Source organism: Coffea arabica, chromosome 6e (assembly GCF_036785885.1).
Source record: "Coffea arabica cultivar ET-39 chromosome 6e, Coffea Arabica ET-39 HiFi, whole genome shotgun sequence".
In the NCBI taxonomy this organism is placed as follows: Eukaryota; Viridiplantae; Streptophyta; class Magnoliopsida; order Gentianales; family Rubiaceae; genus Coffea; species Coffea arabica.
The window spans coordinates 16,768,035-16,781,606 of NC_092321.1; the positions used below are offsets into that span (position 1 = coordinate 16,768,035).

At 38.4% G+C, this 13,572-nt stretch overlaps 2 protein-coding genes across 3 annotated transcripts; both read left to right on the forward strand.

Annotated features, from left to right (window-relative positions):
• The first annotated feature begins 199 nt into the window (after positions 1-199).
• On the forward strand, positions 200-7,391 carry LOC113697096 (DEAD-box ATP-dependent RNA helicase 40-like). Its single transcript, XM_027216556.2, has 8 exons — positions 200-445; positions 962-2,170; positions 2,364-2,600; positions 3,376-3,444; positions 4,014-4,283; positions 4,372-4,722; positions 5,370-5,647; positions 5,820-7,391. Exons 2-8 carry the CDS (start codon positions 974-976, stop codon positions 6,913-6,915), a joined length of 3,498 nt encoding a protein of 1,165 aa, XP_027072357.1. The 5' UTR covers positions 200-445; positions 962-973; the 3' UTR covers positions 6,916-7,391.
• Positions 7,392-8,440: 1,049 nt separating this feature from the next.
• Positions 8,441-13,194, forward strand: LOC113694692 (calcium-transporting ATPase 1, plasma membrane-type). Of its 2 annotated transcripts, none has more exons than XM_027213544.2 (4): positions 8,441-8,689; positions 10,142-10,349; positions 12,654-12,708; positions 12,815-13,194. In XM_027213544.2, exons 2-4 carry the CDS (start codon positions 10,179-10,181, stop codon positions 12,868-12,870), a joined length of 282 nt encoding a protein of 93 aa, XP_027069345.1. In that variant the 5' UTR covers positions 8,441-8,689; positions 10,142-10,178; the 3' UTR covers positions 12,871-13,194. The 2 variants fall into 2 exon arrangements, with proteins under 2 accessions (XP_027069345.1, XP_027069346.1); XM_027213545.2 differs by lacking the exon at positions 8,441-8,689 and adding an exon at positions 8,710-9,927.
• Positions 13,195-13,572: the final 378 nt, after the last annotated feature.

The window sequence follows — 13,572 nt, forward strand, 5'->3', positions numbered from 1 at the left end:
AGAAAAGAAAGCAAAAAATAATTACTTATAACTTAACAATTTTGTCGGAGTGAACATGAAAAAACGATTAGGGGGTAAAGTAAAAATCATGGCATACCTTAGGGGGATTTACCGTAAATAACCCCCAAAAAGGCCCAAAAAAAAAAAAATCTGCGCATTATGTATATATATAGAAGTAGCGTGGGTCTGTGGGAGGTCTGCGGTCCACCGTTCAGTCGTGAACCAACATCCAGAGAATTCTACCGACCTGAACCCTAAGCACCAAAGCAATAGAAGAGTAATACGCATAAAAATCCACCCTTTCTTCCACATTTGCTCGATTCTCACAAAAGCTTGGAATCGGCTCATCGGTTCTCTCTCTCTCTCTCCGTCAATCGCCCTGATCGGAATAAAACCTTAATCAAGCTGGAAAAGAGGGAGAGACCAACAATTCTGAACTACTAACGTAAGCGATTCTTCATGGACTCAATTTTTTCTCTTTTTTTCTTTAACAATCATATTATTATTCCTTTGTTTTTTTTTCGAAGTTATGAATAAGTTGTCAAGATACGATGTTAAGTTGAAGAATGAGCAGCATGCTTTTTGGCTTTCGGGATTACGAATTATTTATTAGTAATGATATGTCGTTTTGTTTTCGTATGTTTACTTCTTCCGGGATTATTTCTAGGTTTGTTATAGGTATAATTAGGTGGACGCTTGCTAGTAATACTTATTTTGGTTGTAATCTTTGACATAAATAATAATTGATTGCTTTTTTATGCACATACAAAAGGGAAAAAAAATGGAATTTCGGCTCATGACTTCCTGTTTTGGGTAGGTTTGCCAAGTTTGTTTCTGAGCTATGCGCAAGTATTATAGGGAATTTTCAGCTAGCTTCTTTGTTTAGATTAGGGTTTTGGCATTATGAGTCGTTTCTGGCTTATTTATGTGTTCCTTTCTTGTTCTGTTATCTTGGTTATAGGGCTTATCAAGAATGGCGACTGCTGAGGCAGCACCAGCGTCACTAGGGCCACGCTATGCTCCCGAAGATCCTACTCTGCCACAACCTTGGAAGGGATTAATTGATGGTAGCACGGGTGTTTTATACTACTGGAATCCTGAAACTAATGTTACGCAATATGAAAAGCCTACTGCTGTTGCTCCTCCATTGCCCCCCGGTCCACCTCCTTCAGCTTCTACCCCTACTTTGGCTCCAATTCCAGGCGCTAGGACTACCCAAGCAAGTGAAGTCCAAAACCAGCAAATGCAGGCCCAACAACAAGTACAACAAGTGAATCCTCATTTGCAGCAGCAGCAGCAACAAGCACTGATATCACCTCATATTGTTCAACGGCATAGCTCGCAAATACCACCAACTGGGCAGCAACAGGGTTCACAGTTGGTTCCTTCTGTGGAACAACAGGGGCAGCTAACACCACAGCACCTTAGGCCACAGATGTTGCAATATGTTGGTCAATCAACTCCATCGCAGTCGGGACAAGTACAGGTCCCTCCTGGATCACATGCTCCACAACAACCAATGCAACAAATGGGCCAGCAAACTCTCATGTATCAAGGTCCACCCGGAGGGAATCCACAGACCCATCAGTTTCCCCACCAACAGACTCAGTATATGCCATATCAACAGAATGTACTTCAGCACGGACATCAAAATTCACAGCAACAGACTCTCCAAAGGCACCACTTTTCCCATCAACAGGATCACAAGATGGGGTTCCCACCTCGGGAGGATATTGATTCACAACAAGGAAAGCAAGTGGGACATTCACCTGCACAGATTCAGTCTAGTGCTTCATCCTCAATTCAAAATCTTCCTGCTGGTAGTAGTTCCATGCAGGCACCTCAGATGGGTGTTCAACCTAATCAAGCTATGCAGTTTGGTGGCTCCTCAGTCAACATGCAGCAGCCTGCATCTTTATTACAGTTGCAGCAGGGTGCAACGGATTTGCTTCAACCTCAGCATGGCTCGAGGTTTCAGAATCAGATGGGCCCCTCAATGATGCATGCCCAACAGCCAAAGGTACCCCCATTTGGACCAAATGTGGGCTATGATGGAAGCCCTCTTGGAAGAGCTGGAAATGATTTGTATTATAACTCTAACAAGGATGGCCATGTGATGGCTCCTCAGCAGCCCAAGCTTGCTGCAATACCAATGGCAAGAAATAATCAGGTCCTACACAATAACATTTTTCACCTTTCTTTCCTGTTATATCAACATACAAAAGTAACATTATTCCACTTTCTTTTTTTCTCAAATGATTGAGCAAGGTTGCTGTAGACCCTAGGTGTAGTTTGGAGAAATCAAATTACATTGACATCTACCATTTACTTCTTTATATAAAATTGTTGGTTTCTTATATTAGGAGATGAGGAGGGGGGATGTTCACCTTCAAAATGTCGTACCAAGTCATCCTGGGGGACTGAGTGGTGTAACTGGGCCACCTATGCATGACTTATATGGTCATGCAACTGGTGGTCCACTATTTCCGAACGATTCTTTCACAAGGCCTCCTCCAGGCATTATAGGACCCTCAGATGCTAATGCAACTCATCTCTCGCCTGCTGATGTTTATCGCCAAAAGCATGAAGTAACAGCAACGGTTCGTTATTGATTCGCTCAATGCTAAAGATGTATATTTGGTTGATTTTTATCATTCACTGTTGTTTATAAAGATTAAAATGGTTGAACTTGTCCTGTTATTTGGTGCTTATTGTGGGTTATTTGGTGCTTATTGTGGGTCATAATTGAGTGGAATGCTAGGGCCTGACATCAGATATTCTGTAGGCCTGCAGGATTGAGTGTGTCAGAAGAGCAAATTTCTTGAATTTTACATCCCTTATTTTTTTAAAAAAAAAATTTGTTTCTGTTTCTGTTTGGAAGAACAAACTTCTTGAATATAACATCCTTATTTGTTTGGATACTAGAGGATAGGATCAGCTGATATGGGAAATTGAATTTGGTCAAGGGTATAGACAAGCGATACTAATTTGGTTTTTGTGAATATATTCTGATTATTAAGCTGTACTTTGTTTGCCAACTGAATTGTTTGGGTGTATAAAGTTGTGCCTCCTATCGATTGTATGGTCATTGTCCATTTAAAAGCACATTGACATCTCAACTAAATTACACTATATTTTCCCCACACATACCTTCACTATTTCATGGAGAAATGATACTTTGTGTTATCTGCATGATATCACGTTGAATACATGTCATCTTGTTCTGCTTGTTGGTCCCTTACTGATTAAGCTTTTTTTGTGACTTTTTTACTTCATTTACTGGATTACCTGCTCATTTTGTTTTTTTATGCTGAGCCCTGTTTATGTATAACTAACTCTGAGTGTTCATGTCTATTGTTTGATCAAATTGCTCAGGGGGACAATGTTCCTGCTCCATTCATGACTTTTGAGGCCACTGGTTTCCCACCAGAAATACTGAGGGAGGTAAGTGCTTTCCCTGTAAGAAGCTAATTGTGCAAGGGTGCATATAGAAGATCTGAGTTCCATTGTGCTCCACTTTTATGTTTTTCCTCCCCCCTAAGCTTTATTCTTCAGGCTTATCAGTTTTCACTTGTCGCAGGTGCGATATCTGCTCCACAGGAGGAGCACATGTCGTACGCTGCAGTGCTTATGCTCATACTTACGCCACAACTATTCTCAGTTTTTGAGGCTGCAAAATGGACAGTTGGAGCCTTCCTTGGCAGTTTCTTGAAGGGTGGTTGGCCCTTCATCCATATTACAATATTTGTGTGACTGGGTTATCTACCTTGTTGGCTCTGCCTCTTCTATTTTATTTGCTCCCTTTTGTTGCCTCAAGTTGCTTCAGTAAGCAACCACCCACCTATGGGTTTCCTTTGGCAGTCCTTTCATTTGTGTGAAATTTTTTATTTCCAATTGAAAATTTTGGTTTAGATTGTGTCATCAGATTTTGTATTGTCTGTTTGTTAAGGCTTTGTTTGACATTTTCCTCTCATAATTTTCAAGAGGTTCATTATGTCATATTCTTCTTTCAGATACAGTTGGCTGGTTTCTCTTTTCCCACACCAATTCAGGCACAAACTTGGCCAATTGCTTTACAAAGCAGGGACATAGTTGCAATTGCAAAGACAGGTTCTGGGAAAACATTGGGATACTTAATCCCTGCATTCATGCATCTCAGAAGACTCCACAACAATCCCCAGTATGGCCCCACTGTGTTGGTTTTAGCTCCAACTCGTGAGCTTGCCACACAAATACAGGATGAAGCTATCAAGTTTGGTCGATCTTCCAGAGTTACTTGCACAGTGGGTACTTCAGTCTTTTTCTTAAGTGTTTGTGTTAAATTCTACCTTACCTTTGGGCTGATGGTCTAGATTCATTCTTTTCTTTCAGTGCCTGTATGGCGGTGCTTCCAAAGGCCCTCAGCTAAAAGAACTGGAGAGGGGAGCAGATATTGTTGTTGCCACTCCTGGTCGGTTGAATGACATTCTTGATAGCAAGAGGATTGATTTTCGGCAGGTCTCTTTTCTTGTGCTTGATGAAGCTGATCGAATGCTTGACATGGGTTTTGAACCTCAGATTCGCAAGATTGTTAATGAAATACCACCACGGAGACAAACGCTCATGTACACTGCTACTTGGCCTAAAGAAGTGAGAAAAATAGCGAATGATCTTCTTGTTAATCCAATACAGGTGAACATTGGGAGTGTAGATGAACTTGCTGCCAATAAGTCCATCACACAGGTAATGCTACATTTTGGATGTTACGTCTGTCATCCAAAGAAATGCCTGCCCTAAGACAGATAAGTACAAGAAAATTTCTAGGTGACGTGTGCTAGCTTAGAAGTTAGTAGTTTGGTTTTTGTCATGGCTGAATTTTTGGGTTGGTCCTATTCATGTTACAACTAACGAGGTGCTTTCTGCTCTAATTACTGGTTCTGTTGGCAATCTGGAGTAAGTAATTTTCTTGTGGTTGCCTGTTTAATTTTAACCAAGTCAACTTTGAGTGGTCAACCATGTATTTTAAGTATAATGTAATTTTTTAGTGTGCCTACTTTCTATAGTTTTTCCTCTTTTCTTTCATTTTTTTTTTAATTTTGGTAATAAGTGAGGTAGTTTTATGATGGGGCACGGGAAGGGTGCAGTCCATGCATGTAAATGGCACTTATCTGGAAGATCCTGTGAGTTACTCCTTATAACCTAAAATAGCATCTGAGCTGAAACTATGGGTGTGTTTTTCTCTATTTAGTTTGTGGTGGATTTGTTGACTTGAACAGTGGAGTTTCTGGTATTTTGACCAGAATGTGTCGAAATTTGTCGCTAGGCTAAGCCTTACCTTTTTTTTTTTTGGGTGTCATTTGGTCAATAAGTGAAAAAAATGTCTATTGCAGTATGTTGAAGTGGTCCCTCAAATGGAGAAGCAGAGACGCTTGGAGCAAATTCTTAGATCCCAAGAACGGGGTTCCAAAATTATCATCTTCTGTTCAACAAAAAAGTTGTGTGATCAGCTGGCACGTAGTATTGGTCGCAACTTTGGGGCTGCTGCAATTCATGGAGACAAGAATCAGGGCGAGAGGGATTGGGTTCTGAATCAATTTCGATCTGGGAAGACCCCAATCTTAGTGGCCACTGATGTTGCAGCACGTGGGCTTGATATCCGAGACATAAGGTGAGAAAGTATCTTCTTTTATGTATTGACTAATTTACTTTTTCAGGATCAGTAAACATTCTACCGCAATTATTTCTTTTTGTCTAGTTGGTATATTTCCTTTGGACTGTTTAGACCAAAGACCATGGGTTTTAATTCCTTATCTGCCTTGTCCTAATGCTCTATCTTGCAGGGTTGTCATCAATTATGACTTCCCAACGGGCATTGAAGATTACGTTCACCGCATTGGAAGAACTGGCAGGGCTGGTGCTACAGGTGTGTCTTACACCTTTTTCTCTGAGCAGGATTGGAAATATGCTGCAGATCTAGTTAAAGTATTGGAGGGGGCAGATCAGCAAGTACCGCCAGAAGTAAAAGATATGGCTTTACGAGGTGCACCAAGCTTCAGCAGGGATCGAGGTGGGATAAATCGTTTTGATTCTGCTGATGTTGATGGTGGTGGTGGTGGTGGACGTTGGGAATCTGGTGGCCATGGTGGGATGAGGGATTTTGGCTTTGGTGGCCGAGGTGGGATGAGGGATAGTGGCTTTGGTGGCCGTGGAGGGGTGAGGGATGGTGGCTTTGGCGGTCGTGGTGGGATGAGGGAAGGTGGCTTTGGTGGCCGTGGTGGCTTTGGCAACCGTGGTGGGATGAGGTACGGTAGTTTTGGTGGCCGTGGAGGGAGAGACGGTGGATTTGGTGGTGGTGGTGGTGGCCCTGGTGGTTGGGATAGGAATGATCGTTATAGCATGGATGGGCGAGGGCGTGGTAGGGGACGTGGACGGGGCCGATTTGATAATAGAAGAGAGATTGGAGATAGAAGTAGAGGCAGAAGCTACAGCTCCAGTCCCGAGAGGGTACGAACGTGGGGTTATAGCAGGAGCAGGAGCAGGAGCAGGAGCCGAAGCCGAAGCCGAAGCCGAAGCAGGAGTAGAAGTTACAGTCGGAGCCACAGTAGGAGTAGAAGCTGGTCACGCAGCCATAGCCCAAGGCGCAGCCGAAGCCGAAGCCGCAGCCGCAGCCCCAGCTATGAGAGATATGAGAGGCGGCGACGCAAAACTAAGTTTGATCAGATGGATGTAAACGTTCCAAATGCTGATGTTCCTTCCGAGTCAGGTATGTCTCCCATGTCTCCAGGCAGACAGGGCAACGGATTTTCTGGGTCTGGGGCTATGCCTGCGCCTGCGCCTGCGCCTGCGCCTGCTGTGCAAGTACCTTTTATTTCAAGCACTGATCCTGGCACCACTGGATCTCATCCTAGCAATCCAGGCATCGATCCAGAGGTTTGACACAGTTGGCAAATTCCATCTGGTCGTCAAATGACAACTGCCTCACCAACATTCTAGCGTACCGCGGAAGTTCAGTTGAGGTTGCTCAAACCAGATGAGGCAAATGATTATCTGCTGGCTTTTTGAAGCCAAATGAGTTTCATATAAGAGAGATTAGGGGGGAAAATCTGAGCAGTAATTATGAGGATACAATGGCGGCCTCAAGTTTAGTCGGATCGTATTTTTTTTTCCAATCAGCATTGAACCCTTTACTGGTTCATCCCCGTATTTGGGAAATTTTGCTCTTCTTATTTCATTTGGGGCACAGGTTGCGGGGAGAAGGGCCAAGTGTCAGTAGTTGAGCTCAAGATAGATGCAAACTCTTTGACTAATGATAGAACACTCTAGTAGAAAACTGTTTCGCTGTTATAATTTGTTACAGAAGTTCTTTTGTAACCGTTTGTTTTATTTTTATATACTAATATCCTTTTAATAGACTCCGCTTGGTATAGAACGTGTTAGTAGTATACACGCTTGTTACTGTTTAAAAAAATTAATATTCTTCACATAATAATAAAAATATTATATATTTGTAGGTATAGATTTTGTTAAATTTTATTCCCATAATTATAAGTTTTTAGATAAAGAAAAATATCTCGTTCATCTCATGTCAGAAGGAAAAAAAATATTAGTGCAAAATTAAATTATGAAAATAATATTAAAGGTCTATGGATGGGTTTGTTTGGATCGGAAATTATTTAAAATTTTTTCAGAATAATAGCACTTTTTGCAATTTGATATTTATAAGATAAAATGTGGTGGAAAAAAAATAGAAAGATGATTGAAAAACATGTTTAGATGCAATAAAAAAATTTTAGAAAAATTTAGCAATCTAAATAAATTATAATGGCATATAAGCCTGGTAAATTAAAAGAACACCTCTGGAAACTTTGAACTCCAAATCAACCATGTTTCTATCCCTTTTTTTTTTTTTTTTTTTTTGTATTGCCAACAAAAAAATTTGTATACTTCCATATACAAAAAAAAAAAAAAAAATCTAGATACTAAAAGAAAATTTTAACCGTATGCACATCTCTAAAGAGCAACGAACAGTATTTCGATCATTTTTGGACTTTTAAAAATATTTTCACATTTTAATTTTTTTAATAACAATTTTTATTTTTTTCTTATTATTAAGTCAAATTAGCAAGATATATAAAAATATTATTTTTTATTATTATGTTTGGAATATTGATTTTTTAGATATCAATTGTTTTGGGTGTTATCAAACATTAGAGTTTACTAATGATTTTAGTAACAAACAAACTAAAAAATGATGTTAGGGGATAAAGCGCAAAACAACATATATTTTAAGCAGATTCACCATAGTTAACTCTTAGGAGTACAAGTATCTTTTTGATATTATCTTTACACAATATTATAATTGACTAACAATTTAGGGGATGAAGTTTGAAAAAAAAAAAATGTTAAGTGACAAGGTGCAAAAGTGGCTCTACCTTAGGGGAGTTCTTGTGATTAACTATTTTTTAAACCGGATACCGTATGGAGGTGCCCATGGGCGCCCCTCCTGCATCTGCTACGTACAAAGGTGACGCGGGATTTATAATTTATTGCATTTCGTCAACGACCAACTGTGGAAGCCGTGTTGTTGCTAGGAAGCTTTCCTACTCCTTACGTGCACTTTATACTCCAACTAATCATGCTCTTCACTCTTTGCTCTTCGCTCTCTTCCTCTAACCCATCCGCTTGCAAGAAAAGCAATCTTCCGAAGCTGGTAATTATGGGCTTTTTCGTTTCTTTTTCATCCCCTTGATCTTGTTGTGTAGGACTTTGCAGCTATGATTTCTTAAAGGTTATAACTTGTTCTGCATTTAATTTCATATGATCCGACTCTAATGATTGGTGTGGGGTCCACGGATTTAGGGTGGTCGGATAATCAAGACATGAATTTGATCACGTGGGTTTTTACATTTTGCCCACTACTTGTATGATGAATTGTCATAGTTGGTGTTTTATTTTGTGCCCCTGATTTTGAACCAAGCCTATATTTAGATGAATTGGTTATTTAGGTTTAATTCTATAAAAGTGCGTAGAAATGTTTTAAGACCCTGCAACAGAATCAATAATGATAACTGATGTTTCAATTTTGAACTTGCATATGATTGGTTAGTTTGCTGTAAAGGAAAATTTTTCATGTTGTGTAAATGGGCTAGTGAAATAGGAGAAGTGATATTGGGCATACAAGAGGAGTTAAGGTATGGTGGATAATTAAACGTTTGACTGTATATGGGCATACAAGAGGATTTAAGGTATGGTGGATAATTTAACGTTTGACTGTATATGCTACTGGTTTATCAGGTGGATGGAGTTCATATAAGTTCATCGTGTGTTGTGGTCCAGGTTGTGCTGAAAAGGAGATAATATTAGATAATTATTTTGTTGATGAACTAAAATGCTACAGAGTTTTATAGTCAGTTCATTAAGTTTCAGCATTTTCTCAAGTTTATTTTTGAAACACATATAGTTTGTGATTAGGTTCCTATTTAGGAAATAGCTGCTTACGTAACTTCAGTTGCCTACTTATTTGCAGCGTTTCTCACTTATGACTGTGTGGAAACTTTTTCTTTAGGCTAGTTGTTGTTTTGAAGGAAATCGAATCTGGCTATTTGGAATGATTTCTTCTATTGAAGTTAGCCTTCTAAAGAGGAAAAGAATTGCTGCAACTTTCAATTTTAGTAATGACATGGAGTATGGAAGGTCAAATAACCTATGTGGATGAAGATCAATATCTCATATTAGTAGGACATGATAAAATATTTTAGTCAATATATTTTCTAGTAGTTGCTTTTTTGAGACAAATAATATACTGTGGGGGGAAGATTGCAAGCAGAAGCTGAGAAAGTAGAGTTGTGCCAAGTGTGGGAGGAGGGGAGGGTGGAGTCAGAGAGTATTGGTGGTGGGGACCAAAGTTTCTTGGGAAGAGAAGAGAAGAAGTCCAGACATTTAGCCAAGGTAAATGATTGGGTAATGTTCTTAGAAAGAAGAGAAAGAAACAATTACGTCATTAATGGGTCATGGGCTGGCTTGGACTCATCTTGGCAAACTAAATAGTCAAATGTGGATTTTTTTGGGTCAATTTCAGAGCAAGCTCATTCACAGTATTCCTTGAATAGAGTTGCTGCTGTGGATTTATTGGTGGGGACTTAATGCTGTAGAAACCTTACAGGTAGCTACAGGATCTGCGAGTGGATAAAAGCCTAAGCATGGAGAAGCTACTGAAGGAATTCAATGTACCGGCAAAGCATGGATCAGAAGAGGAGCTGAGCTTGTGGAGAAAGCTTGTCATGCCTGTCAAGAACCCCAGGCGGCGTTTCCGTTATGTGGCAAATCTTGACAAGAGATCGGCAGTCCTAGAACAAAAGGCAAAAATTGGAGTAAGTGATATCTTTTTTTCTCTCTAAGGTTATCCTAAATCTATATCCTCTTTATAGTTCAAGAAAATGCAAGTAGATAACCACCGTTTAAAAGGGAAATATATTACTTGCTAGATTTGTAGTTATTTAAGAAATTGGGATAATTTCAGAAACCTCCCTTGAGGTTTTTAACAATTTCATTTAACTCCCTTGAGACTTTAAAAATTACACATTCCTCCTTCGTCATTTAAAATGACAATACTACTCTTAAATATTTTAATGAAATTCCCTTGTTTGGTATGCTTATACTTAGAATGACTTTTAAAATCATTCTTTTGCCTTCTTATTCATTTTTTTTCAATTTTTTGCCAATAAAATTGTAGAATTATCACTGTTATCTCTAGTTTCTATTGTAATCAAATGTTGAACTAGTGATTTTTTTATGAGTTAACTTTATATGTAATCCAATGTTTTTGCTGATTATTGTTTTCTATTTTTTGGTATTAAAATTAACAATAAATCAAAAAGAAATGGCCCATAGCCACTACTAAATTTTGATAATCCCACTACTCAAAAAATGCATAAACTCTAAATGAATTATTTCAACATTTTCTTTTCTATGTTATAAATCTAAATGCATAATAAATATCATCAAAAGTATTCTATCATAGTGATAAAATTATTATTATTATTATAATTGTTTATCAAATAGTAGTTATGGACATGAAAAATTTGGCACCTTTTCCTTATAATTATACTAAATAATCTTATAATTGTATAGGGAAGTAAATTAAAACTCATTATACAAGAGCATTTTTGGGTATTCACTTAAAAATTTGACCAAGTCAATATTATTTTAAGGTTTTTTTACTAAAACTATCAAATCAAGGGAGGTAAGTGTAATTTTCCAAACCTTAGTGGAGTTCAGTGAAATTGTCAGAAACCTCAGGGGAGTTTTCTGAAATTATCCCTAAGAAATTTATGGTATATCTTCTGTTCAAATTTATAAGTTGTGAGCTGTGACTTTCATTTAAGCAATTAGCATATGAGCCAAGAACTTGAAGATGTGCTTAAGTCAATAGATATCATGTGTTAAGGAGCAAGGACTTAACCTGTGCACTTTTTTTAATAATTATTTTTTGGATAAATTGGTCATATCAAGAATGAGATGCACAATCATTTACAGGATGCATGATTGAGTACAACGCTCAAACCTGTAAAGAGCATGTTGTTTTATTTCTGGTGGTCACTGTAGAACAAGAACATCTCCAAAATTTTAACTCCGTGTCTACTGAAAATTAGCAGCTATCCTCCCTAGAAAACGACCTTTTTTTTGCCTCTATTTCACTTGGCTTTGCTGAACTAGTCTGCTCTCCAGCTACCATTGCACATTGACCATTTTATCCCAATTGCACAGTGCACCTTTTGTTGTCAGTCTTCTCTCACAAGCTATCGACAAGATAAAGGCATGCTTTTTGACATTTTTTTGGGGGTAATTTAGCAGTAAACTTTGGAGGAACGGATCTATATCAGATAAAGATAATAACCATTGTCAATGAAAGGAAGATACTTTGGAGAATTCTTTGAACAAGATTCTCAGACTTACCCATCAGTTTCCTAACTTTAGTCCATACATAGAATTGGTTGTTAATGATAGTAGAGACTTTTGTATTTTCATAGCTAGAAAACAACTACATAAGGTGAGGAGAACAAAACCTGCATTGAGGCCCCTTAGGTGTGACTAATCATGCCAAAAGAAAATTTTTTGACTATTTGATCCATTTCTTGCCACCTATTTTGTCTTTGGCAATTTCTGCAATTTCCCCCAATTCCATGAGCAAAAGTTGAATACTAGGATACTTTCCAGAAATTGGCACCCTTTAACAAATGGAAATGCACCCATTTAATTTTCCTTTTTATGACAGATTTCAAATCTGACTTGGCATTAAGCTTTTATGTAAATTTTCAAGTTCATTTATCTCAGTCCACCCTATTTCTTGGGCTTTCATTGAACAAATGTTTTTAGTCCTTAGTTTCCACGTTGCATTTTTTACATGGTGCATCTAAAATCATTATTCACGAAGTTATTCATTTTCTCTTGGGGTTGCATTCATTATATGCGTAGACTATAATGCTTCTTTGTTAAGGTCAGTTTCTGCAGATTATGCCAGAGTCATTGTCTACAACTTCAAAGTCATTTGAACACATGCGGCAGTATTGATGTGATTGTTGTCAGATTTTCTTTTACTCCTTTGTGGATTGGTAATTGTTGTTTTCTATCTGCTTTGTCAAATGAACAATGGTCTTCTATTTTGTGGTTCACAGGAAAAATTACAGGCCTGCTTGGTGCTTTACATGGAAGAACTAGAGTCTACTGATGGTTTGTTTCTGGTCAATACTTATTTTAAATGAAGCTACCATGTAATGAACACCCGTAGATCCATTCTTTTGTTCTGCCTTATGTGTACTTTTGTATCTCTGTCTAGCTGGTGATGACTTTATGAATGGCTATAGAGGCAGAAGAAACGCTCCAAGAAGATAAAGAAAAAGAATTTCTGAATCAGGCTTCCGCTGCAGGCTGTGGAAGTGAGTCATCTCGACTTGCATTGCCTATAATTTCATGAACTTATCCGTGAAATCATGATGACAGGTGATCCTGTCAGCTCTATATATGTGTTTTATGTTTGACTTTCTGGATAATGATGAAGCTGTGTTTTCTTATTGGATGTATAGCAAATCATGTTTTGCTATGACATGGGACCTTGATCTGTATCATTAAACAGAAGCCTGGTCTTCCACTCTCGGACTCTGGATTGCACCAATAGCTTGTATCTTACTGTGTGGTATAACTTGTTACTTTTTCTCATTGTTGGGTGATCAAAGCATATACTATACGCTTGTTCAATAGCCCCTATTGGACCTATCCCTTTTCCCTACAGTATAGGTGTAGGTGTCGGTGTAGGTGTAGAACGTCGACGTCTAACAAAAAAAATTGTAACTTTGAATCCTTACCATACTATATCGTGTTAGAAACCTTTAAAAAAAAAAAAAAAAAAGAAAAAGAAAAAGAGAAAGAGAAAAACTTTCCCCTTGTACCCGCGACACTCTTTAGCTCTTGATAGCATACGGAGCTTCTAAACGACGTCTTAGTCCTGGAAAAGGTGGCAAATTCACATTCATTCAGGTCCGTTTGTTTCAGTGTAAATTTTTTTTTCCCATGGAAAACATTTTCAGTGAAAATCAT